This window comes from Dendropsophus ebraccatus, chromosome 5 (genome assembly GCF_027789765.1).
Source record: "Dendropsophus ebraccatus isolate aDenEbr1 chromosome 5, aDenEbr1.pat, whole genome shotgun sequence".
NCBI lineage: Eukaryota > Metazoa > Chordata > Amphibia > Anura > Hylidae > Dendropsophus > Dendropsophus ebraccatus.
In genome coordinates this window covers 81,668,164-81,695,266 of record NC_091458.1, presented here as the reverse complement: position 1 = coordinate 81,695,266, position 27,103 = coordinate 81,668,164, and the positions used below count along the sequence as shown (strand labels likewise).

The window sequence follows — 27,103 nt, the reverse complement described above, 5'->3', positions numbered from 1 at the left end:
GAGGCCTAAAGCCTTGCCAAGGATACATCAAGGATCTATTCACATGTTTTCAGTTTAAAAAGCTAAAAATTTACGATTATTATGTTTGTATTGGTTTGGCCTTTGCGCATAGTGCAGTTAATGGATGTGTTGACGATATATATGTAACATTTCCCACAAGTCTCAGGCTTTTATTAACATGTTGTGTCACTACGCTAATCATTGACTCAGTGTGTGCTGGATGAATATCTGATAGTCTGCTCCTAGACTGGCCCACGAGATCGGCCTTTGGGAGCCTGCAGCAGAATGCAATGATCTGTCTGCAGTAAGCTGCAGCTTCATGCGCCCTTCCCCCTCTGTCCTAATCTAACTTTGACTTTACTATTGTGACATCATATTGCTTGGCAAGTCTGAGAATGTTTTTGAATAAAATTCCTTGTGTATTTATATAATCTCTCATTTTTTCACCTCTCCCAGAAAAAGCTTAGCTGGTTGTGCACTTTGTTTCGCGTAATGATTTGCATTAATGCGACATGCCTATTTTAGCCATGTATACAGATGGCAACACTTTATCAGTCTGAATACAAAGCCTCTATTTCATATGGTAATTCAAAATTTCGTAACCCTGTCAGTAACCAAAGTGAAAACTAACGTTGATTTCTAGTCAACAGTGGCCTTTGCCGCCAAGGGCTGGTTATTTGCATATGTAAATGAGTGTGTTCGCTCACATATGGAGATAGTGGCTGGGCTGATCCACCGGTTCGGTAGCTCCAATATAGAATGGATCACAGAAATCGTGGGGCCCAAGCGGCAAGCAGGTACGACATGGTGCAAACAAAGGGGTGTAAGGAATGAATCTAGGAATAACAAACGTGTTGTTCTGTGGTCATTTCATGGCTGAGCACCAGTTTTCTCCTTCTGGAGATTACACCTTAGTTTGCAGTTAACTGACGACCAGTGAGTGCCTGGCCTGAGGGCTGGGTATGAGGTATCGTTGGTACAGGTGTGCTCTCGGCCTTGTCAGAGAGTGGACATGTGTCCTGGACCTTTGCAGGTGCCTTTTGGGCCGGAAGGGAAAGGAATGTTGTGTTTGTGGTCCATTTCTTGGAGAAGTGGCCAAATGTTATATAGCATTGTTAGTGCATGTATCTGAGTGCCACCCTGCACTGTGGCTAGTTGCACCTGTGTGATGAGAGCAGGATTGCCATTTGGCCTTGACATAGGATGATAGAAGAAAGGAATTATTTATTTGAAGCTTAGCCATGAGAGAAATATTGTTTGCCACACATTTCTCACGGTCTTATTTTGTAATTGTCCTTGTATATTTTTAAATATAACTCAAAATACAGGGATGAATGTAACAACTGTTTGTGTCCAGGCTTCACCTAGGCCGTGTCCGTGACTGGATGGAGATAACAAATGTATCATTTTGAGTTCCTATGGGTAGAAGCCAAGGTTATTTAGGATGTGTCTGCATTGTAAGAATCTGCACTTTGAAAACCGTCGCTGGAAGAAGAAGTGATTTGGACAACAAAGCCGGAGTGATTCATGGAGCCCGAGATGTATCCTGATCGGTCTGTTATAGCCGTCGGCCAGCTGATCAGTGAAGTAAGTATTTTCTGGAGCTGTTGGGAGTGCTTTATACATAGATAAGATCATCGATAGAAAGATTTCGATCGTCCTTTGGACTCGGAGAAGATAGTTGTGTGGCCGTGACTTAATGTATGACTGTCATTTGTTGTGTGAGTCACATTTACATACATGTAATTTACAAGTCTTGTCTTTTATATCGCTTTTTGTGATGTCCAAAAGTCACATCTGTAATTGCATCCTGTTTAAGTGGTAAATAATTTAGTGAAAACAAATCGATTATGTAATGATCAATAGATGCTAGATAATATTTATTTTATGTGTACGATTGTCTATAGTCATTTAGTGGCACGATACATCGCTCCGAGTAGTTTATGTAAGTACGATTGTGTGTAATTCCTATGTGTTTGCCATCAGGGGGCGCTTGAAATCCAGCAATGACTGCATGAGTCTTTTCAGATGTGTGTGTCTCCTCCAAATCTGTGAATGTGTTAGCTCTTTCGGACCATGTAACGCACATCGTATTTTAGGCGAGATTTGTAAGTAATGGCTGGTCGAGGAATTGTCCTTGTAATAGCACATGTTGTTGGGCAAACAGGGCGTGACTTAGGATTGCTCTTAGCGAGATGGCCGTGCAGCGAACTCTCTCCCTTCTCCCTCCTCCCTCCTCCCTCCTCCCTCCTCCCTCCTCCCTCCTCCCTCCATGATGGTTGTTGGCGGCACATACATAGTAGAAATCCTACCATATAATGTGCTGATAGTGTCATCATAAGGAGGTCGCTTAAATAGTACGCAAATCACGCACAAGATCCGGCGCAGGCTGATGATGCTATAGGCTAGCGACACAGCGTGGACACGCCCCCTCTCTGTAGTACATGCACGTCATCAGTGTGCGTAGCGGGGTTGTTGTTTAGCCGGAGTGTTTGGTGTGCTGTGCTAATTCTGTTCACTGCTCGGCTAATGAGTATTTTGGCTTTTAGCGCTGCTCTGCTTTGTACTTTGTCAGGCGTTGTAACGTCGGAAGCACACACAATCCGCAGCAGCCACGTTCAAAGAGGCGTGGCCGACCATTATGGCACTTGTAGTGCAGCGGCTTACGACGTGACAATGCCGGACAGAAATGGGTAAGCTGAGCATCGTTACATGGTGTCACATAGCAATTCGCCGAGCACACGACACGCAATAGTTAACCCCCCCCCACCCCCGCTACGCCCAGTGCTGAGGTGGCGAGACTACAGAGAGGAGGCGTGTCCCCCCGTGTCGCTATCCGATCCCAGACCCCCGCGCCGGATTGTGGCCTTCCATTCCCTAGTAGTAAGCACATATATTTAGGGCAAATACTATGAGGACATGATGTGAGTAGTAGTGTACTGTGTATATGATATGTGGCGCCAGCAAACATCATGGAGGGAGGGAGTTGGCTGCAGGTGAAGCTGGAGACCCCACCCACATAAGTGACGTACTATTTACAATCAAACATGGCGTGTAGCATGTGACATGGGTGTAGTAGCTATGACCTTATTGACTAATAATTTCTAAGACGTTACTGTAATTATTTTGGATTTTCAGGTCCATGCTCGGCCAGTGCTATGGGACGGCCCTGCGCCTGGGTACAGAAGCCGGCTAACACGGAGTGCCGCATGGAGGGAGGTTGCCCGGATTGTATACCCAGATTGGGACCAGCATACTAGATTACAGCAATGGATAATTGGTAAGTTGTTTAGCCACTGTGGCAAACCATTAACTCGAGTGTTATGGTCACCTGACGCTGATATATTCCTAATGTGTGGATGCTTTTGCTTGAAGCTAACTATGTGGAGACCAGGTGGTCCAGTGTGAGGGACCGATTCATCAGGCAGCGACGGCAGCTGATCAGGCGTGGGGCCGCCCAAGAAGAACTGGCCGCTTTGCGTTTTGCCCCAATGCTGCGTTTCATTTTGAATTCCCCCAGACGCCGCAGGTAAGTGTGTGTGTTAATTGCATGTGTCCATGGTAGGAGCAGATGATGACGGAAGTAGCTCAGTGTCTTATGTGTGCAGACATAGACATGTGTTAGATTTATATAGATTGTATACATCGAGGCTCCAGCAGGGGGAGCAGTATATTTAGTGAACACTTTAGAGTAATCTCGATTTCGGTAAGATGAGGCGCCCCCTGCTGGACACCAGATAACTAACAAATGCAGCCTGGCCTAACCGCTTTGGGAACAGCTTTTGATCCCTCCAGGATCTAATCCAGAACATGAAATGGCAGTTATGCCAATAGCGTGGACTGTCTTCATAATGTTTAAACAATGTACGCAATGTGTCCATAGAGTAAACTAATGTTCCACTCGGGTGGCCTTGTGAAGACCCACATTTTGGGTCAACAGTGTGTGAATATATTGTAAAAAGTTCTAGTGTGGCACCTCGTACATAGAAAATAGTGTGAAAGCAGGCAGAGTGTAATCCTGCATTGGATGCCTCCATTTTAGTTATCTGGCTAAATATGTCCTTAAACAAAAGTGCCATCTTAGATAGTGACCAGTGTTGTTTTCTCCTCAGACCACAAGTAGTTCAGCAACCAGCAGAGGCCTCATCGGATGAAGAGAATGAAGAACCTAATCTGGCAGAGGGGTTGGCCAGGACTCCACCACCAAGATGTCAAGAGGGTCCTGTGGAGCCTGGCGAGAGAGAGTGACATGTGCCTTGACCGTCCAACAACATTTGTGTTTGTTCCGCACTCCCTCTCCTCAGCTACACCAACACCACCCCTTGTCTGCTACACTGTAGGGCCTTAGTGCCAACCGCGCCTTACTAGCATTAATAATTTCCTAACATTTGTGTGCACCAGGACCACATCAATAACACACTGTTTAGAAGGTCTGGCATCACATTAGCTAGGGATGACAATAACAGCTTGGGGGGATTGGGATGTCCCTTTTATTTTTGTGGTGCCAGAATACAGTCAGGCTGGCTGTGTCCTTCACATATTGCCCACACTATTGCCTCTGCACACTATTCTAACTTCTGTCAACATGGTCCAAAGTAGTCTCCACACACCCTCGCCCACATCCACCCACACACACTATCATGTGAATGTTTTATTTTTTGACATGTAATAAATCCATTGCGACATATCTTGTTGTTTCCCGAAATCTTATTTTTTACTTGTTTATGTTTTAGTGTTTAAGGGTTAAAAAAACAAATGATTATTGACTGCCACTAAGGAACTACGAAATACGCTTCAAAATACTTAGTGGACTTTGTTTGCATAGAAAGCTGTATTGAATGTTGCTATTGTGTCTTATAAAATTTTGTTGTATGCTTTACGTTAGTAGAAAATGAACACATGCTGGATGTCCTTCAGGAGAATATTTCTAATCATATGTGAGACATTGCTGTATGTGTTAAAATGAATGTGTCATGATAGGAAATATTATAATGTAGTTAAGTATTTCATTTATCAGGCCAACACTCTCCTGCTGTGGCCACTTCCTGCCTTGGCCACAGATGGCAGCAGAGAGCACTGTCATACATGACAAACAAGGAATCGCAACATTCACTACATGTTCGTAGTAGGTTCACAATACGTGTATTTGAGTCAGTATATTTTGGTCAGTATTGTTAACAAAACCAGTAGTGGCTTAAAAACACAAAGGCTGTGTTCACACAATGTAGAAATAGAGTGGCTGTGCGCCATTTAAAGTGAAATATTGCTAAGTTTTTTTTCTAAGAATGGATGTTATTAGGAAATTTCCTTATTTAGTGTTTTAATGGCGCACATCCACAACATTACAACATTGTGTCGAGATCCTTTGGGTGTTTAGAATCCACTGCTGTTTTTGTTAGCTATACTGAGTGAAATACACGTATTGTGAAGCCACTAGCGAAGATGTAGTGAATGCTGCGATTCCTTCTTTTTGAGGTCTGAGCCTGCTCTATGCTGACATCTGTGGCCAAGGCAGGAAGTGGCCAGAGCAGGAGAGGCTTGTGATGAGCACTAACATATTTTGGGACATTAATGTTATTATCATGACACTATCATTTCCACATAGAGCTCTATGTCCGATGGTAGTAGAAATCTCCTCCTGCAGGACATCCAGCATGTGGTCATTATGTACAAAGTGGAGGATATATAAACGTACACACAATAAACTACATAATGTAGCGTTTACACTGGCAGATTGATGTGATGGATTTTGGATAAGAAATCCAGGAGATGACTGTAGACAAGGAACAGGTGATCAAGTAAAGAGCGAGATTTCTAATCTTTGAATACACTCTTCTGTGTTTTACAGAAAAAAAATGGATGATAAAATAATATTTTTGAACCGCAACCTAAGTAGACCACATCCAGCTGGCGCACCTGGGTGATGTGTGGAGGGATATATGTGGTGTGTTAATAGTGATTGTTAAGAAGTGAGATGGACTGTGGCACTAGAAGATATCAGATCCTGTTACATATCCCACACTAGAAAGTTAGACATATAGTGCGCACCCTGCTGGTCACTCCATAGGAAATGCACATGTTTTGATCACATCAATCTTTCAGCACACTAGGTTCAAAGGACTATACAATTAACATTAGCATGATGTGACCATGCTCGATAATTACTGGCCAGTAGTATATCGAGTGAGGTAATGTGTATTTTCGAACACTACTATGTGGGAACACACAACATGTTTTACATACATTGAAAAGGCAGACACATTGTTTAGTCGAATAAGAAAATATATTTTTTGTTTTAGTAAAAAGAGAATGAAAATTAAATATCAACCAATACATCGGGTTCAAACAACAAAAGAAAATAAAAAAACACACATCCCAGAGACAGGTGACATACATGCGGGAAAACATCAGTCCTGTGGCCGTGGCTCATAAGGGAGGCTGTGAAAGGGGCACGGGCACGGCGCCTTCAGGAGTCATGAAGTAGTCAGCAAAGAGGTTCCTGACCACTATCCCGCGGTTGAGTTGTCTCCCTTGGCCATAGTTGATAGGGGCACTAAAAGCTGGCAGTGTCTCCACGTTCACCTCCGGGGTGGGAGCATAGTCCCGAAGGTAGTTGTGGAGAACACAGGCAGCTTTAATGACCATGTCAACTGTGGCCAATTTCAACTGCAGGGCAGTGGTAAACACTCTCCACTGACTAGTCATGATCCCGAAGGCGCACTCCACGAAGTTACGTGCCCGGCTCAGCCTCCGGTTAAATAGTCTCCCCCGTTCATCCAGCCCTCTCCGTGGGTAAGGGCGCAGCAGGTTGTTGAGTAAAGGGAAGGCTTGATCCCCTACCATGACGAATGGAGCGGGATGCGTGGTACCCGGAAGAGGAGTGGGAGGAGGTAGAGTCACGTGATCTAAGAGTATGCGCCGCCCAAACTCTGATCTCAGTAGCGCCCGGGAGTCCCCAGTACTGCCATAGGAGCCGACGTCGATGGCAAGGAAACGATACGTGGAATCAACAACCGCGATCAGGACCACAGAAAAAAATTTCTTATAATTGAAATACTGTGATCCTGATCGCGGTGGTTGCTTCACACGTATGTGCTTACCATCAACCGCCCCTATACAGTTGGGGAAATTGGCCACAGACTGAAAGCCTGCTGCTGACTGCAACCAAATCTCCCGGGTCGGACTGGGCATCACGATGGGCTGCAAATGCTCCCAGATCACGGCGCACGTGCACCTCACAATTCCAGAGATGGTGGACGTACCAACCCTGAATTGGAGGTGCAACGATACATAACTCTCCCCTGTCGCCAAGAATCTGTGAAAAAATGAAAAATAGTATTTTATGATTCTATTTCACATTCAGCTACATATTAAATTATTACATATTTTAACACTATATTAGATTTAACTACAATTACATGAACAAATAGTTCGCATTAAAATAAAGCATCTTCACCTTAACGTTATGAGCAGACGTCCCACAGGAGGGATGGATTTCCGCATGTAGGTGTCCTGTCTCTGGAGATGTGGGGTCAAAATGGAAAGTAAATTATCAAAGGCCTCCATAGGCAGGCGCACGAAGTCCTGGAACTTGTCAGGATGTCTGCAACAAATTAAGAAAAATATTGATCACTAATATTACACACAAACACACATCATAGGAAGATGTCATACGGTTTACAAATGTTGAAATTAACATCAAACGTTGTAAGGATAAACAAAAAACATAATAAAATTATGGACTTTGGGGTAAACATTTGTGGACAGTAACCTTTACATTTGCAATATTACATTCAAAGATTTGACGACTTTGATGTATTCAAATCGACATACCGTCGCAAATCATCATACAGGCAACCAATGTGGCCCCGGGTCTCCCTCCGAACATTGATGGGGTGGACCCAATATCGCCGTCCCACCTCCTGCAGACGGCGCTGCTCTGCGTCTTTTTGCCTCTGAGAAGAATTTTTAAAAAATTAAATTTATTATTTTTAAGACATCTCAATTAGTCACAAAATTATTACACAGTTGCATTTAAGGACCTTTGGTCAACAGTACTTAAGGGAGCTTGCATAAACAATACATTTAAATCAATGTTTTACGGATTATAAGCCTAAACAGTTTGTAAGGCTAGTTTGAAATAAGTTACATAAAGCTTTAAAAAAAAAAAAAAAAAAAAAAAAAAAAAAATTAAAATATATAGAGACTTACACACAAACGCTGGTAATAATTACGCATCTTCCACAGGATCGAAAGCACCACGAGCTGGTGCTTGCGGCGCAGCCTCATACGCCGGGCTGGCCCATAGGGCGCATTATTAGCGCCATCAGACATCTTTTTTTTTATTTTTTTGGCATTCAAAACACTACAAGCATATGGGCGTACTTCGCGAGTGGGCGGAGATTTTATAGGGATGTGGGTGTGCTTATTTGGCCCGGGGGCAGATTCATGAATCAAATACATGCTTTTGAGCGGGGCCAAACAAGCCAAGACACATCATGACACTACGGCCGGACTCTTACGATAAGACCGTAAGTGGTTTTCAAATACAGCCGCCAGACCACCCGGAGATGTACGGGACAGAAATTTTAACGCCCGCACTGTTACTACGTGTGAAACCGGCCTTAAGGTGTAATGCCGGTTGTACCCTTTTCCCCTGTGGTCAGTGTCCTGTCGGGTTGCTGCCGGGTTCCCTGGGATAGTGTAGTCACAGGTGGCCAGAGCGGTGTAACGACCCTCCCGAATAGTAATAGGACCCGCCACCCACAGAAAGGAGAGATGTCCCAAGGTTGCGGTGTAGGTACTGTGCAGGTAGTGGTGAATAATCACAGACTCAGTTGATAATGTTGACGTGGTTTACTACTTGTAAGGGTGCAACAGGGAATACAACGGATCTTAATATACACTTGATACCGTTCCAATAAATACGCGAACATAGAACAACCAGATACTGTATGTAGGATAAGTGCTGAGTAGGATGAAGTAGAGTTGATAAGGTTGTACTGAGGTAGCATATTAGAGAGGAGAGTGCCATGAGAGTCTCAACCCAAGTAGTAATGTGCTCTGCTGGGATGTTGGAGTGTAAAGAAGAATACTTTTAGAAGAAGAAGTAGAAGAAGACAACCTGTGCCCATGTATTGACTTTCCTATAGTCTTCACAGTACCTTATACCCACTAGCTTTGGCTGAACCGTACTAACAGGTGGCACAGGCCCCAGACTTTACGGAACTTTGCTTAACCTGGATCAGTTCCCAGCTCTTTGGCTCTGTAATGGATACTGTCCTGCACTGTAGAACTCCTAGTCTACGGGGTGGGTTGAGATGATTTGTTGGCTAGTCCTCTCCTGAAGGGTTTAGCACTGCATAATGCAGGTGTGGTGCTTCAAGAAAGAAGTTTGTAAGAGAGCAGTGTGCTGCGTCCTACCCATGCGGGGTACTGACTAAGACTAGGACTAAAACTAAAACTAAAACTCTTTTCCTTCCTGTCTAGCATCTGAGGCGTGCTAGTGTTGGGTGGAAAGAGTGCAGCAGAAGAGTGGATAGGGGAGAGATGATAGGACAGAAGAAAGGAAAGATCCCACTGGTCTACAGAATCTGACATACATAAATACAATAACCCCTTGAGACTCTTCCGTCGTGCAGCTTCCATACTTCAGTTACACAATACAGCGACATCTAGTGGTCATCTTTAGTAACACTGTAGCTGAAATAGGACTACAAAAAGTACAGACTTTTACGAAGGGTTTGGATAAAAGTAACACCCATAGTGGGACACCACAATGTGACTAATCACATGAATCACATCCCGCAGGTCCTACACTTACTGTATCATAACTACAGAGCAGCAGAGGTATTTGTGTTTCCCTGTGTGTGTTGATACAGCATTGTGTGTGCCTGTGGATATGTTTGTACCGCTGAGTGTGTATGATATAGCAAAGCCAAGTGAGGATGATGTTGCTGGGTGTGTATAATGTTGCTGGGTGTATATGATGCAGTAGAGCTGAGTGTGTATGGTGTAGCAGATCTGAGTGTGTGTTGTGAATACAGCAGCTGTTTATGTGTAGGTACAAGGCACTGTCTTTTTAATAAACTTGCACCCCTTTACTGCATTATCCCCTTCATGACTTTAGACCACCTATGAAGTTTAATTAGCATTAAATATTTTTTCTCTGTTTTAAGTGGTCTAAATCAGGGGTGCGTCTTATAAAGCGAAAAATACAGTATGTTTTCAAGATGAATTTACTAATGAGACAGGCTCATTCCTGGTGCAATAAGTGACTGCACTTTGGCATCTTGAGTAGAGTTGATCAAACCTCGGAAAATTCTAGGTTCGATCAAACTCAAAAATTCCCGAATCTCCCGCATTAGATTGCTGATGTCTTCGCGGTCCGTGCAGAAGGAGAAGCGTGCCCAGGGACCCCCTAAAATTCCAGGATTCAGCCTATTACTTAGGCTGAATCCTGGAATTCCAGGCAGTCCGCGGGCACACTCCTCCTTCCGCACGGACCATGAAGACATCAGCAATCTAATGAGGAAGGTTCAGGAATGTTCGAGTTCGATCAAACCTAGGATTTTCCGAGGTTCGATCAATTCTAATCTTGAGCTCCTAGTCCCACTAAGGGTAGCTTCACACGTAACGCAATTGCAGCGGATTTTATGCTGCGAGTTCGCAGCAAAATCTGCTGCGATTCCCATACTGTCACTTTGAATAGGATTAAATACTCACAGCGGAATTTTCATACCACTGCGAGAGAATTGCTGGCCCACTGAACCCAGTGGCCCAGTGAATACATTACTGGTCGACGCTCCAGCCTGCTTGAGGGGCTCCCAGCATCCTGACATCCGGCTCAGCCAATCCGTGCGTTGCCCCGCCGCAGCACATTGGTTGGTTGAGTGGGACATCAGGATGCCAGGAGCCCCTGAAGCAAAGATGGGGAAGTCAAATGATGTTCATGACAATCATTTTCAGACGTCTTTTGCAAACAACTGAATTTATTTTTTAGTTGTTCACACAGTTTTTCATTTTCTCCGTCCTTTCACCATCTTCACTATTAGATTCAATGGACTTAAATCTGATGCCACTGAACCCAAGATGTCGAATTCAGCCGAAAACATGCACATACAATCAATTAAGCCCATCTTTAATCAATGGATTACAATCATCAGAATGGACTACAGTATATCCTTATTACCTACCAATAACCAGTTTATACTACTTGTTATTTATATGAGTTTTTAATTAAGAATAGATAATGCTACAATGCCTTATTATCATTTAGAACCAATTAACCCTTGCTTCTCAGAACCTGAATTATAGGGCCACATCCTAATAGCTTATTTATGCTTTACATTCATGTTTACATTGAGCTAATAGCATGTCATTTTTATTTATTTATTTATTTATTGCTTTCTGGAGGTAGTACAATTCTTGTGCTGACTCTGTCTTTTGTCTGTTCCTTGCTATTTCATGATAATGATATTTCAGTTCCCATGACAATAGCTATTGACAGTGTAACCTTAAATGTCATTATCCTGCAAAGGTCTAGGATAAAGGCAGGAGCTACCGCTGACAAAGAACTTTACATTTTTACATTACAAAATTCATGCCCTTTAGTAGAAAATGATGAGTACAGGGTCGTTCTTCCTTAAAATGTCACAAATGCCTTTTTAGGTGACTTAGATAAATTGGGACCAAGAAGCTGGTAGCAAAACTATTTGTTTGCAGATAATACTATGAAAGAGGACACCTAAAAAATACTTCTGAAAATTATATGTATGGTCAATATTTAGAAATAATATACAGGAGTATGATATCTGATTATTCTTCAAGCTGGTTTCACATAGCAGTATTTGTAAGCATTTGTAAGACAAATACAGATGCAAAAAACTAACCTAGTATTGCTGTGTGAAACTAGCCTTAAAGAATACCTGTCATACCTGTTCAGATCACCACCAATCAGGAGATTTGGCAGGGAGACAGCCATTCTGCCATGTGCTTCTCTCCCCTGTGTTAATGAGAACAGGACGGCCTTTTTTAACCTCCTCCCACCACTCCACAGTAAATTAACGTTGCTACAGCCTATGCCTGATGCTGCAGCAATGTTAATTTACGATGGAGGATGACACAGGCACAGGAGCTGCGCCTTTATCATCCGCAGTGGGTCCCGGCTTTGAGTGATAGCTGGGGACCCATCGCAACTCTCAGCACCGGAGCCACGCTTTGGTGCTGAGAGTTAACCCTATAGATACTATAGTCAGCATGACTGCAGCATTTATAGGGCTCCTGACAGAGAATTCTCTCTCTACAGAGGGAGAATTCTCTGTACGATGGTAGCCATAGAAAGCCTCAGGCTTCCGTTTTTTTGGCTATGGGGGCTGGTGGGGGGAGGGAGGGAAGGCAGGGTGCACACCGGGCGCGCGACCTTGAGGTCTGCCCCCTCCCCTTTCTACCCTCTCTACTCTCTATATGTAACCAGCGTTATGATCCCATAAGCTGATGTCCAAAAACGACCTGGGCATTGATGCATCAATGACCCCAGGTCGTAAAAGGGTTAACTTGACATGTTAAAAAAATATAGGTTCTGGGGGTTTAAAAATAGGTTATGAAAAAAAGTAAAGTCCCACTACAGTTACCAAGCTGAACTGTCTCTGCTAGGCCCCTCATTGTCGAAGAGAGTCCAAGTGCTTCCACTACCACATCCGGATGTCTATCCCAGGTCCGTTAGGGTCGAAGAGAGTCCAAGTGCTCCTGCCGCCATGTCTGGATGTCTGTCCCAGGCCCCACAGGGTCAAAGAGAGTCTGATTGCTGCCCTTGCCACGCCACCTCCTGCTCCACTGATTTCCTGGGAGAAAATGGATGATATGCTGCTGCTCCACTGATGTCCACTGATGTCCATGGCGGAAATTGGATGATTGACTGGCTGATTGACTTCTTTTTTTTGACACTTTTACAAGAACATACATTAACAAATTTGTCATTCTGTCAAAGTCCCAGCACTGTAGTGACTATAGTTTGGCTGTTTTATTGAAATTCATTTGCGAATATTAACAAATTTGACTCAAATTCACGAAGCTCGCAAAATGAATTTCCGCCTGCTTTGCTCATCTTTACATGTAACCCGCAAATGCCCTAAATTTCCCAATAACCAAAATAATGGTAATGGGATACTTTTAATCAAACTACAGAAAAAATAAAAGACACACATTTAAAAGCAATGAGAAAATAGTCACAGCAAAGGGGTAGTCAGTAGACAGACACTATATGAGGATTTTGCTATACCTCAGTGCTGTATAGAAGTACGTAAGGCAGATTTCCATGCTGTTTAAAACTTGAAGCTCATGCCCCAACTCAACATGTTTTGGCACTCAAGGTGCCTTTGTCAAGAGGCAGAGGCCTGCAGCCTCCAATCTCCAGTCTGCTATTATTGAACATCTGTGAGATCAGGCACTGCTGACAATGCAAAGGGGCAGAAGTAAGACACAGTAAGGCCTAGCTGGCCTTGGGAATAGGAACCCTAGCCTCCATGACACTGTTTTGGCTGCACAGAAATGTTTTTTTTTAGTAAAATAAAATATCTGATCCACAGTTCACAGGTCTGGCAACATTACTGTTATTAAGTGTCAGAGTGGGTTCACATTTAGGATTCCAGGCGGATAACCTGCCGCAGATTTCGTCACTCACGTCCGAGCGCATCCGCATCTCGGGTGGATTCTGCTGTCCACCGAAAGAATTGACATGTCAATTCTTTCGGCAGACAACGGAATCCGCCCGACCATTGAATGGAGTCTATGGCACAGGCGGAGATGCATACAGGCGAAAGCAGGGGCGAGCGTCGGAATCCACTGTGGGTTGTCTGCCCAGATTCTGTAGTATAAATAAATAATAATAATAATAATAATAGTATGAACTCACCCTTATGCAGCAGTGCCACCAGTATAATATGCATCAGTGGGGGAAGGGGAGACAAATTTTCTTTAAGGACCAAAATAAATAATCCAGTCATCACATTTTATAGGATTATGAGCAAATTTTCTTAATCTTCTCCACCAAGCTTATTTATCACAGTACCATGTCCATCTTCCAAGTAATACCAATGTAGGCCAAAAGACATTACATGCTAGCCTTGGTTGCGCTGCATATTTTCTCACCAGGAACATTATGTTTCATGGTGATAACAACTATTAGCTGTCGCACTGTAAAAATCGAATACAAGACAGCACAAATGTTTAAAATGTACAAGAATGTGTAAAAACAGGATTCATATTTTAATCAGTTAAATATTAGAATTGTTGGTTGCCCCCTCACTTCCTGGTACCACTGTTATATATTTAAAATAAATAAACTCTACTATAATACATTGTTCCTAATAATGCAATCCTACTTTAAGTGGCTAATTTTCCAAAAAGGGATTAAAAACAGAAAAACACTCATCTGGTAATAAGAGTCTTCACATTTTACAATGGACCTAATTGTTCAGAAATATGATGTAATTATTTTTCTCATTGGTACTATTCACCAACATTGTACATGTTTCCAATCTTATAGAATCTCCTTGAATTCTAGTAAACGCACATGGGAAAGGAGCCTACTTGTAGTCCTAAGAAAAAGATACAAAAAGGCTTCCAGTGCAAATCTCCTGCCACATCTTCTCTTATCTCTTAGTAACAGGCAATGTTGTTTGAGAGAAGGTTGGTTTCTATTTAAGGTGCTACAAAGCTTGGTAACATCTGCAGACACAAAGAAGTAAATAGGATGGGGAAAAAAATCATTTCTGTAGACAGAAGTTTATAATTAAACCCTTGAACGCCTGCAAGCTTACCTAAGGGCTTTTAGAAAGTGTTGTTTATCTTATAAGCTGGGGCTGCACTAAATGGGGTGTACATAAATGGAAGAAATAATATGCCATGCCATCTTCAGTTGGTATAAGGTCAAATCATTATGAGCATTACAAATGCAGTCATTTAAATGCAAAATACTGTAAGAATTTAACTTTTACTATTAACCCCTTTGGCATTTTAAATAAAAATGATGATTGTTCTTCTATCATCTTGTCGTAATAAATAAAAGATTTTAGCCTTGGTTGGAATCTCTATATATTTGTACTTCTCTACCTCTAATAGAAAATTTAAGTACATTTTCACAAAGAAAAAAACAAATGCAGATGCAACAATGCCAAAACCCTGTTGGGTGTCGTTTTCTAATGATTATCAAATAAGTACTCCGGCACCCCCCCCCCCCCCCAAAAAAAAAAAAACACAGCTTATTAACACGCAATACAAAGTTATGTAACGTAAAGTTATTCGCCGAATTACTCCTTTAATAGTTAATGGTTTTGTAATAATGGCCTCAGGTAATTTTATTTACAAAGCTATGCAGCTATTCTAGTCAATAAAAACAGTTACAGCTACCTTTCTGTTGATCAAGACACAAATTTAATATCAATGTCAGGGACACAACTTCATGATAGTATCATCAGAGATCATCCCTTTATCTATATAACAATCCACCTATAATTGTAAGCTCTAAAATGTATTAACATTAAGATGACATTGGGACCCCTTATCTTTTGGGTCCCTGTGCAGCTTACCAATGGTATGTCAGTCCCTGATTGGGTTGCTTACCCCTAAGACCAATCCCTGTCACATGAATTGATCCCCTGTCACTATAATATACCATCACTTTATGATGGGGGTCCAACAACCATTTAGTGCTGCTGCCGCTTTACGATTTTTCATGTATCTACAGTGTTCTGTGTTCTTTTTTAGTTATCATGGTAAATACAGCACTTCCTGTGTTTAAAGGGGTACTGTGGTGCTTTTTTCTGTATGGCCAGGGAGGGGTTGGATATAGATGCTTCCATCCACTTACCTCCCCGGTTCCAGTGCAGAGTCCCAGATCACGCCGCCCCGTTCTCTCGTTCAGCTGATGCTTCCTGGTCTGAGCTGCGGCTTGAGACGTGACGTCTCAAGGCAGCTCAGCCATTCAGCGGCTGTAGCAGGGTCCCGCCTCGGCTGCTAAATGGCTGAGCTGCCTTGAGACGTCACGTCTCAAGCCGCAGCCCAGACCAGGAAGCGGCAGTGGGACGGGAGAACAAAGCGGCGCAATCCAGGACCCGACGCTGGAATCGGGGGGGCGAGTGACTGGCGGCATCTATATCCAACCCCTCCCCGGCCATACAGTAAAAATACACCTTGCCCAGAGATATTACACCATATGGGCCACAACCACTAGGTGTAATAGCTAGTGTTAAAAGGCAGACATGCATGATGTTGGTTAATACTTGCCAAATACAGCCGATAATCGCTTGGTGTAATAGGGCCTTTAGATTGTGAAAGTTATAATGACAGGTACACTTTAATGGTAAACAACTGCAAATGAAAGCTACCTGAAATTGTTCATCATATTACACAGAATGATAGTCATTAGTTGCAATTGTTACTACAATTGTTTACTCCACCTGATCCCAGCAAATGAACAAACAATGTGAAAATACTGTATGTTGCGTTTATGCTGCATTTACACGGAACAATTATCGTGCAAATTTGCACTATTACGATCAAATTCGAACGATAATCGTACATGTAAACAAATAAATCTTTAGAAAAATTGTTAGAAAATTCGTAAGAAAAATCGTTACTGCGATTGTTTTTAAGATCGCTTTAGCCCATCTTTCACATAGGGTGAATCTTTGAAAGACTGTTTATACGAAGCGATGTGCAAGTTTTTAGCGAACAAAGAACGACAATTTGAGAACATATTGAAAGATCCAAATGAACGATTTCTTGCTTGTTGTTTTAACGTTTGCTGTGTTTACACAGTATGATTATTGCTCAAATGCGATCGTTATTGCGAAAATTTGAACAATAATCGTTCCGTGTAAACGCAGCATTACACTAAACAATTAGTGAATGATTTGGGAACAAAATGTAGAACTCCAGCGAATCAATATGGAATTACACAGCGAACAATTAACAATTATTTTAGGTTTAGCTAAAATAATGTGATTAGCAACGATTCTTCGACCGTTGCCTGCATTTATACAAAACGATTATCAGTTAAATTGAAACGATATGACAATTTTTTTTGCATAATTGTCCCATGCAATAGGGCCCTTAGTGAAATAATAATATCCCCCTTCACCTGGCTTCTGCTAGAGAATTTTCAGGGTAATCATTACCTAAGCACTCCTGCTTTTACAGTTTCATATTCAACAATTGCTGTTTCTGCAGCTTATTACTGGAGAAGTCACCTTAGGTAAAGCTAAGCTTTAAAATTAGATTTTTCTCCTTTGTACAGTTCTGCTCCTTACGCCTGAAGAATATAGTATGAAATAAAGCTTATACAACTGTACATTGTTGCCAAATGCAGATATTTTGGAGTCTTAACTAAATGTACATTCCTTTTCTCAGTTTATTTTTAACAATTTGCAGCAAATATTTATGAAGAATTGAAAGTCTGAGTGTGTTTTAAGAGGTTATAAAACCAACATGTCTACCAAGCTATGATATACAGTACAGAATAAATTTAGTTCTAAGGTAAAAAAAAAAAAAAAAGTGTATTTGCACGGATGCTTGCATGGATCTATTGAAGAAAAAAAATAAACAGCTCTGACACCTTGATGAATGAACTCCACAGGACCTCTGAAGGTGTCTATCCTGTGAAATCTTTCTCTATGACCTTGAAATCCTCTAACACATGCCAAACTTCACCCACATGCGGGCGCAAATGAGCACCGATTTACAAAACCGATTTTTTAACCCCACTCAAAGCATGCGATCAGCAGACGAGTGCGTATTTTCCTGCTCATCAGTTAACCACTATCACTTTTACATGGCCGATTATCTGCTGCAGGAGTGTTTCTAGGAACCCTTGTTGCTGATAATCAGCCTGTGTAAAGAGCCTTTAGCAACAGATGCCTTAAAGGGAACCAATCACACACAAATTGGCCATAAAGATAAGGAAACGTGCTGGTACATCAGCCAGCACGCTTCCTAACCATCCCCCTGTCCCCTCCGTCCCATGAACATTCAGCCCGCAAAGTTAGTTTAATAGTGTCCCGCGCTGTATGCAAATTACCATGTAAGTAGTCAAGGTGGGCGGGCGGCTGGTCAAGTAGTCCCGGTGGGCGGGGGCTTCGTCATGTAGTCACAGGCTCCTGGGCCGCCTCCGGTGCTGTAATCACGCCCCTCCGGGCGTGTTGTAAAGCGGCTCCTGGTGACGTCACTCGGGGGGCCGGCATTGCACGTCGGCCACGCCGACGTCTTTACTAAGCTGCGCGTGCGCAGTACAGTGGGTGAAGCCGCTGCTATACTACTCCGCGCAAGCGCAGTACAGCAGCGTCTTCTCAGGCTGCACTGCGCATGCGCAGCTTAGTAAAGACGTCGGCGTGGCCGACGTGCAATGCCGGCCCCCCCGAGTGACGTCACCAGGAGCCGCTTTACAACACGCCCGGAGGGGCGTGATTACAGCACCGGAGGCGGCCCAGGAGCCTGTGACTACATGACGAAGCCCCCGCCCACCGGGACTACTTGACCAGCCGCCCGCCCACCTTGACTACTTACATGGTAATTTGCATACAGCGCGGGACACTATTAAACTAACTTTGCGGGCTGAATGTTCATGGGACGGAGGGGACAGGGGGATGGTTAGGAAGCGTGCTGGCTGATGTACCAGCACGTTTCCTTATCTTTATGGCCAATTTGTGTGTGATTGGTTCCCTTTAAGCACTATGGGGGAGATTTATCAAACATGGTGTAAATTGAAAGTGGCTCAGTTACCCCTAGCAACCAATCAGGTTCCACCTTTCTTTCAATCTGATTGGTTGCTAGGGGCAACTGAGCCAGTTTCACTTTACACCATGTTTGATAAATCTCCCCCTATAAGTTGTGAGTTTAGGCCTTCTAAAATCCGACTGGCTTTTTTCCCTGTAGATTCTATAGATCAGATACTTAATCAGACTAAGATCTGGGGAATTTGGAAGCCAAGTCAAAACTTTTACCTCTTTGTCATATTCTTTAAACCATTTTTGAGTAAAGTAACTTGATGCATTATCCTACTGAAAAAAGCAATTGCCATTAAGAAATACCATTGCAAAAAAGGTGTACTTGGTTGGAAACAATTCACATGGGTGTTTTCCAAGGTTTTCTAGCAGTACATTGCCAGGAGCAACACACTGGCACCAGCTTGTATTCCTCCTATAGTGCATCTTTATATCATCTATTCCAGCAGGTAACATGCATTCACCGGCCATTTTTATGAGGGAACAGAAAATAGGGTATCAGAACATGTTCTTTAATTTTTCCATGGTTTAATTCCATGGCCCCTGTGCTTGTTGCTATGAGAGGTCTCCTAGGCATTCTTACTAGTCTGTAACTATGCAGCCCAATATGCACCAATTGTGATCCACTGTGTGTCCTGACACCTTTTTATTATAGCCAGCATTAACTTTTCATCAATTTGTGCTATAGTTTCTCTTCAGTGGCATTATACCAGTCAGGACAGCCCTCTGTTCCAACATGCACTAGTGGTTCTTGGGCATTAGTTGATGTTCCTTGAAGCACTTTTGGTAGGTATTGAGAATTAAGTACTAGAAACACCATGGAAGACTTGGCATTTTGAATGAACTTTGACACAAGCATCTAGCTATTACAATTTGGTCTCTCAGAACATGATTCTTGCCCATTTTCCAGTTAACCTCTTAGCCTGATGCTTAATATATCCTACCCCTCACAAGGTGACATCCTCAAGATAATCAGTGTTATTCACTTTGACAGTTTTAATGTTATGGCTGATTGGTATATAGTCCTCATACATTGCAACATGCACTGGTGCGGTGAATAAATACCTAGTAACACTTTAGACAAAATCCACATTATTATTTGTAGAAATGGAGATTGGCTTGCTTAGCTTCACATAAGTTATTTGTTCTGCTTAGACCATGGGTCCCCAAACTGCGGCCCTCCAGCTGTTGCAAAACTACATTTCCCATCATGCCTGGACAGCCAAATCCAAAGCTTTAGCTGTCCAGGCATGATGGGAATTGTAGTTTCGCAACAGCTGGAGGGCGGCAGTTTGGAGACCCATGGCTTAGACAATTACTCTGTTCTCCGTCCTGTTTTTTTTCTCCAGATCAATTTCCTGCTATAACTCTTTTTGTGCAATGAATGCATGTTCTTTAGATTCATTCAAAGAAACTAACTTTATCGCTTTTGTTTTCAAAGAAAAGAAAGTACATGATTTCATGATCACTTTGACGTTGATCTTTGACTACAAAATTATCTTATCTGCAGTAGCATCCTTTATTCTTTGGCGTCAGGAAGGCTTTGATAGATGGAGGCATTACTCTCAATTTTAATCGAATTTCTTCATGTCAAGTTAATGAGTACAACAGAAAGGTACACTATAACAAAGCACAAAGCACCCTTTCTTGCAATAATAGAAAAGATGACGTCTGGTAACTCAGATTACAATAAATATGGTGAGTTTAATGTCATGACATTTATTGTAACAAGTATAGCTATTATAACAGAGATGAGGGTTTCAATTAATTATGAGTTATTTTTACCGTCCTGTTGACTTTTCTCATAGTTACAATACTTTTTGGATATGTTTACACATTCAGGTTCTTAAGTGCAATTATTGTATACAAAGCCAGGAGTGGATAAAGCTTCATTCTTTGCTTTATACATGTCCTCCAGCACTTTTGAAAAAGCAGACAGAGCGCATCATGAAATTAAATGTTATTAGTCAGAATTAGGGATGGTTCGTACCAACCTGGACTCTCGGCAATGATTCCCGCTGTCTTAAACCTCCGTGGAGAGGGTGAATAAAGCTGGCTGGCTGGCTGAGGGTGAATAAAGTGGCTGTATCCTGGTTTTCCAGGCGGTCCTCCCGCTGTATCCACCCTCTGCACGGAGGTTTAAGACAGCGGGAATCATTGCCGAGAGTCCGGGTTCATACAATTTGGCCTTTTAACCACAAAGGGGGGGGGAGTGCAAAAATGTAAATGCTCGGTTACTAAGATGTTAAATAAACTTAAATAATAAAGTAAATAATAATATTAATAAACATCTTTGTATTACTTTTTATGAAATCAGAAGAGGACAGAGGTACAGTGTGAACCAATAGACTTCTGTGGTTGCCATACTACAATTCCATACAAGTTTTGAGGCTATGGTACAGATATGTAAATGAGCTCTAAAAGAAGGAATGTTGTGCCAACTCACCCTTGGGAGCTAGTGACTGACTAAATAGATACCTCCTAGGTTTCAAAACCATTAGAATGGCAGCAGCAGGGGATGGGCCAGGTGAGTATCCATAAAAAAATTCTGTCCTTCCATGGAAAACCCCATTTTTTTCTTCTTTTTTTTTTTTTAGGTTTAAGCCCATTTAGCTGTAGGATTTCTTATGTTTTAGAAAAAGTTGTCTTTTCTTAGGCAGTATTTTTATTCACATATTATTTTTAAATATTATTTATATTGCAGGCAAGAAAAATTATTTTTTTTAAATCAGTTAGTTATGACAATGTGAAATATGCATTGATTTTTATCATAATGATGACATATGCATAGTAATCTAACACCAAGGCTGCCTTCACAGATCCATCTTGAGTGCAGTTTCTGATGCAAGCGGATAAGTCTCTGTTCACACTTGTGTCATGGTTTCTCCATTCAAAAGAGCCTTGACTGCTATGGAAGCTACGTTTGCAAAAAGTTGTTAATCCATTTTACTGACTTACACTGAATATGTAAGGCATGCTATTTCTGCTATGAACTGGCAAAAAATCTCAGAATAAAAGTTCTTGTTTTTTGTATTTATTCCTGTGGCTAAAATTAATACATAGAAACAGTATGCACGATGACAGCTTTATATAATCCTATTATCAATTTTTTTCAGTGTTTTTTCTTTTTACTTTTTTTCTTCCCCTGACATCATATTGTTTTTTTTCCCAAGAGATTGACTAAAATATTCAGGAGCATGGCATGTGGGCATAGAGAATCTTATTAGTCTTTATCTTTTTGTTAATGTGTTTAATTAACTCTTTTCATTTACTTTTTCTTCTTTTGGTGTCCATCAAAAACCCCACAATGCTTGCACACAGAAGTGTTTGCTGGTAATTGGCAGTAAGGCAAGCGTACTGTCAGAAGAAGCCTTTGCGAGGCATTACTGCCAGAGAGCATGATCTAATTATATGCCTTCTGAGAAAAGAGTAGAAAAACATAGGATTTCAGAAAAGCCTTATAATGTCAGCTCTAAGTGCAACCTGAGGCAGACATTTTTGGAGACCTTTGGCAATCTTTTTTATTCTTAGTATAAAAACAATCTAGAGAGCACAATTTAAGTATTGTCAAGATAATTAGATTGCCTAAACATTTTATTATTATTATTATTATTATTATTATTATTATTATTATCATGGGTCTTAAATAAAAGTGCTAGATCTGTGGAGTTGGACAAATGTATAATAGAAATTTAATCCTCTAAATACAAACATTCTTTACAAAGATCTACCTAGAAATGAACAATCTTCTCTTTTTTTATTTGCTTCCTAAACACAATCTTTCTTTCTGAAGATTCTTCATTATAAAGTTCGACCATCTTGCTGCTTTGAAGTCTATTTAACTCCTTCACATGGCTGGTTGTTCTTCTGGTTCCCATGTACATCCCTCAGCACATGGCCTCTGCCTGCATCTACTTGTCTCCCCCTTTCTCACCTGGTGCTTTAAGTGTCACTGTTGTTTATTTTTTTATTTTTTTCAGAAATCAATAGAACAGGTGATTTTAAGAAAGTTTGTAATTGGGTTTATTAGCCGAAAAATGCATTTTTATCATGAAAAAGCAGTTTGAAGCTCTCCCCCCTGTCTTCATGGTTCTCTTATGGAAAGGGGAAGGGTTGAGGGAGATGAGGCACCAAAACAAGACAACAAAGAGTTAATTTACAGCTACATCACTGGGCTATCTTCTCTGAAGTCAGAACTGACCTATCTAATCTCTTAAATCTCAGGCTTTCACACAGGTCCCGCTGTGTAATCCTTTGTTCTCTCCTCTCTGCTACCGACTAACCTTCCTCCTCCCCTCTCCATAGAACAGACAGGACTCGACTGATGTAAAAGAGTTGAGATTTCCTGATAATGAGCAGGAAAGGAGAGAGAGGAGGGGGGGGCTTGGGAAAGTCTTTTTAAATGCAGATAATAACATATTTGCCTTATAAACCCAATAATAAAGTTTCCTAAAATTGCCTGGACTATTGATTTCTGCACATGGTGCAAAAGTGGCGGAATTCTGCGGCAAATTTCGACAGCCTGCCTGTCATAATGACAGTCTATGGGAGGCTGACCAGGGGCGGATTAACTTCACTATAGGCCCCGATCTGTTGACCAAGCTTGCCCCCCCTAACCCCACTGTAACTATGGCAGCACTAGCATGATGTTCATAGTACAGGATAGATAATGTCATGATGCCCTCATTTGTGCAAAACTGTGATAAGAAAGCAGCAATATTTGCAAATCATTGCAGAACTTTAGCCAGGAGATAATATACCACTTAAAGTATACGTCTTTTTGGGTGGCCATGGGCCCCCCAGAAGCTCAGGGCCCTGGGCTACCACCCGAAATGTTCATTCTTCAGCGCAGGGAGAGGAGGCACGTGAGCCTCCTATAGACTGTCATTATGACAAGGAGGCTAGCGGTATTTGCCGCAGAATTCCGACACTTTTGCTTTGTGTGTTCGGAGCCTTAGGAGAATGCTGTATCAGAAAGCAGAGATCAGAGAAAGCAAACAAGCTATCAGAGAGGCAGCTCACACTTGCTGTAGATAAGGCGAACAGCATACACAAAGCAGTTTGTATATTATGTACCAGGGCAGAGGATAAAGGCAAACTAAGGAAAGAGGGGAAATGACACACTCATCAGCATCATTGTCAGAAAGAGAATAAGAATAGATCCTTTTTGGCTGTGAAAGTATCTAAAAAAAAAACTTTATATGCATTAGAGAGCAAACTGGCCGAGGTTCGTGTTCGTATGAACCTGAACTATCGGCTTCTGATTCCCGCTGTCAGCACTCTCCGTGGAGAGGGTGGATACAGCCGGAGGACTGCCTGGAAAACTTGGATACAGCCTATGGCTATGGCTGTATCCCAATTTTCCAGAGGGTCCTCAGGCTGTATCCACCCTCTCCACGGAGCGGGCAGACAGCGGGAATCAGAAGCCGAGAGTTCAGGTTCATACGAACCCGAACCTTGGCCGGTTTCCTCATCTCTAATTACAGTATATGACAGTAAAGGGAACAGCATTTGGGAGTCTCAGAACACAAATATAGAATTTAATAGGGAGAGATATTTCACCCATTTTGGCAAACACCTCAAAGTGGTTGTTTTGGCTTAACCAGCCAAACAGTGTCAGCCACAGACGACAGTAAAGCAGTAGTGTCACTATAAAAGCTAAGCACATAGTTTAAGGAGCAATTTCATAGATAACAGGTGTTAGGAGAAGATCTCTGTGATCAGTGAACAACACAGATAGGAGTAGCAAGACACAAACACAATAATGCAGCAAAAGCAGCACTGCAGTGAACAATCTGCATCTGTTCGGTCAGTACAAAATCCCAAATTATTTCAAGTTTCATTGCAAATGCGCCAAGTTTGTTTCATTTAATTATTTAGGTACACTAAGGGGGACATTTATGAAGGGTCCGCCCAAGGCGTACACCAGGGAGAAGGTGCAGATTCGCCCCTTCTCCCTGGCGTACATCTGCCATATGCCCCGCGCGCCTGAAGGACGGGCTGGGGGAGCTTGGGGGCATGGAGGTGTGGAGGAGTCTTGGCCTCCCCCCATGCCTCATTTATCCTGATTGTACACTGGTCTTCATAAATCCCCCCTAGAGGGTTTTGTCAATTGGCATAAAGTGGCCAACATACTTATCAATCTGTTGGACACATTTTTGCCAAATAGTAAACATTCACAGACAATTCTGAGAAATAAAAGCTGAACTGTAATTGGTTGCTATTTGTCTGAGACAAAAATGTTTTGACAGATTGATAAATTTGTTTTATGCTAGCAGAGCATGGGGTTTTGTTTCACTTATGCACATTTTCTAGGACTAAATAGAATCATGTTAATTTTTTTTTCCTGAAGGGTGTGTTCTAGAGATAGATTGGCTAAAAGAAGTCAGATCTGCTTAGCAGTATGGGTACTTATCAGTTCATGGGATCATAGTGATCATTGATAATCAATGATCAATGATAATTATTAGGTTAAAGGGCACAGTGGCATATTTAAAAGCTAAAGACACATTAGCACTGATTTTTTTTTCCCTGAATACAAAATAAACAACTTTCTAAACAGTCTTTTTTCAGCATTTCATTTCAACTGTATAGAGGCTGCAGAAGAGAAACTAAGCAACATTTTTAACAAAGATTATCATAAACACAAAGCAAAGTTACAAAGATGACCATAGCCTTTAATTAGCTCAGGGGTTACAGAGATAAATTAATCAGATCAAAAGCACAGTGCAAACATATTTAACCCCTTTGTGCTGCAGCTAGTTTGGGCCTTAATGACCAGGCTAATTTTTCAAAATCTGACCTGTCTCACTTTATGCTCTCATAGCTCAGTGATGCTTTAACGTATGCTAGCGATTCTGAGATTGTTTTTTCGTGACATATGGCACTTTATGTTAGTGGCAAAATTTGGTCACTACTTTGTGTGTTTTTTGTGAAAAACATCAAAATATCATGAAAAATTTAAAAAATTTGCATTTTATGAACTTTGAAATTCTCTGCTTCTAAAAAAAGAAAGTCGTAGCACATAAATTAGTTACTAAGTCACATTACCAATATGTCTTCTTTATTCTGGCATAATTTGGTAAACATATTTTACTTTTTTAGGGTGTTATGGGGCTTAGAAATTTATCAGCAAATTATCACATTTTCGTGAAACTGATTTTTTTAGGGACCAGTTCTTTTTTTAAATGGATTTAGAAGTCTGGTATCCTGAAAACCCCCATAAGTGACCCCATTTTGGAAACTACACACCTTAAAGAATTAATCTAGGGGTATAATGAGCATTTTAACCCTACAGGGGCTGGAGGAAAGTATTCACAATTAGGCAGTAAAAAAATTGAAAATTTAAATTTTCCAATAATATATACGTTTAGATTAAAGTTTCTCATTTTCAAAAGGAATATGAGACAAAAAGCACCCCAAAATTTGTAATGCAGGTTCTCTTGAGTACAACGGTACCCCATATGTGGGCGTAAACCACTGCATGGGCACACAGCAGGGCTCAGAAGGAAGGGAGCGCCAATTAGCTTTTCCAATGCAGATTTTGCTGAAGAAGTTTCTGAGCGCCAGGTGCGTTTGCAGAGCCCCTGTAGTGTCAGCAGAGAGAAAACCCCCCATAAGTCACCCCATTTTGGAAAGTACACCCCTCAAAGAATTCATCTTGGTGTGTGGTGACCATTTTGACCCCACAGGTATTACAGGAAAGTATTCAAAAGAAGACAGTAAAAATGAAAAACTTGAATTCTTCCAATAATATGTTCGTTTAGTTTGAAATTTCTCAATTTCACGAGGAACAAGAGGAAAAAAGTACCCCAAAATTTGTAACGCAGGTTCTCCTGAGTACAATGGTACCCCATATGTGGGCATAAACCACTGCATGGGCACACAGGAGGGCTCAGAAGGGAAGGAGCGCCAATTAGCTTTTTCAATGCAGATTTTGCTGCAGAAGTTTCCGAGCGCCAGGTGCGTTTGCAGAGCCCCTGTAATGTCTGCAGAATAGAACCCCCCCAAAAGTCACTCCATTTTGGAAAGTGCACCCCTCAAAGTATTCATCTTGGTGTGTGGTGACCATTTTGACCCCACAGGTATTAGAGGAAAGTATTCAAAAGTAGACAGTAAAAATGAAAAACTCAAATTTTTCCAATATTATGTTCTTTTAGTTTGAAATTTCTCAATTTCACGAGGAACAAGAGGAAAAAAGTACCACAAAATTTGTAACGCAGGTTCTCCTGAGTACAATGGTACCCCATATGTGGGCGTAAACCACTGCATGGGCACACAGGAGGGCTCAAAATGGAAGGAGCGCCAATTAGCTTTTTCAATGC

General features: G+C 41.7%; 1 protein-coding gene across 1 annotated transcript; it reads right to left on the bottom strand.

Moving 5' to 3' along the window:
• Nucleotides 1-6,267: 6,267 nt before the first annotated feature.
• Nucleotides 6,268-8,118, bottom strand: LOC138793651 (uncharacterized). Its single transcript, XM_069972322.1, has 3 exons — nucleotides 7,834-8,118; nucleotides 7,457-7,603; nucleotides 6,268-7,315 (listed from the first exon to the last, which is right to left on the bottom strand). Exons 2-3 carry the CDS (start codon nucleotides 7,564-7,566, stop codon nucleotides 6,427-6,429), a joined length of 999 nt encoding a protein of 332 aa, XP_069828423.1. The 5' UTR covers nucleotides 7,567-7,603; nucleotides 7,834-8,118; the 3' UTR covers nucleotides 6,268-6,426.
• Nucleotides 8,119-27,103: the final 18,985 nt, after the last annotated feature.

Coding starts and splice junctions, on each gene's coding strand:
- LOC138793651 (XM_069972322.1), bottom strand. CDS start 7,566: ATGGAGGCCTTTGATAATTTACTTTCCATTTTGACCCCACATCTCCAG. Junction 7,316..7,456: donor CGTCTGCTCATAACGTTAAG/GTGAAGATGCTT, acceptor ATTTTTTCACAG/ATTCTTGGCGACAGGGGAGA.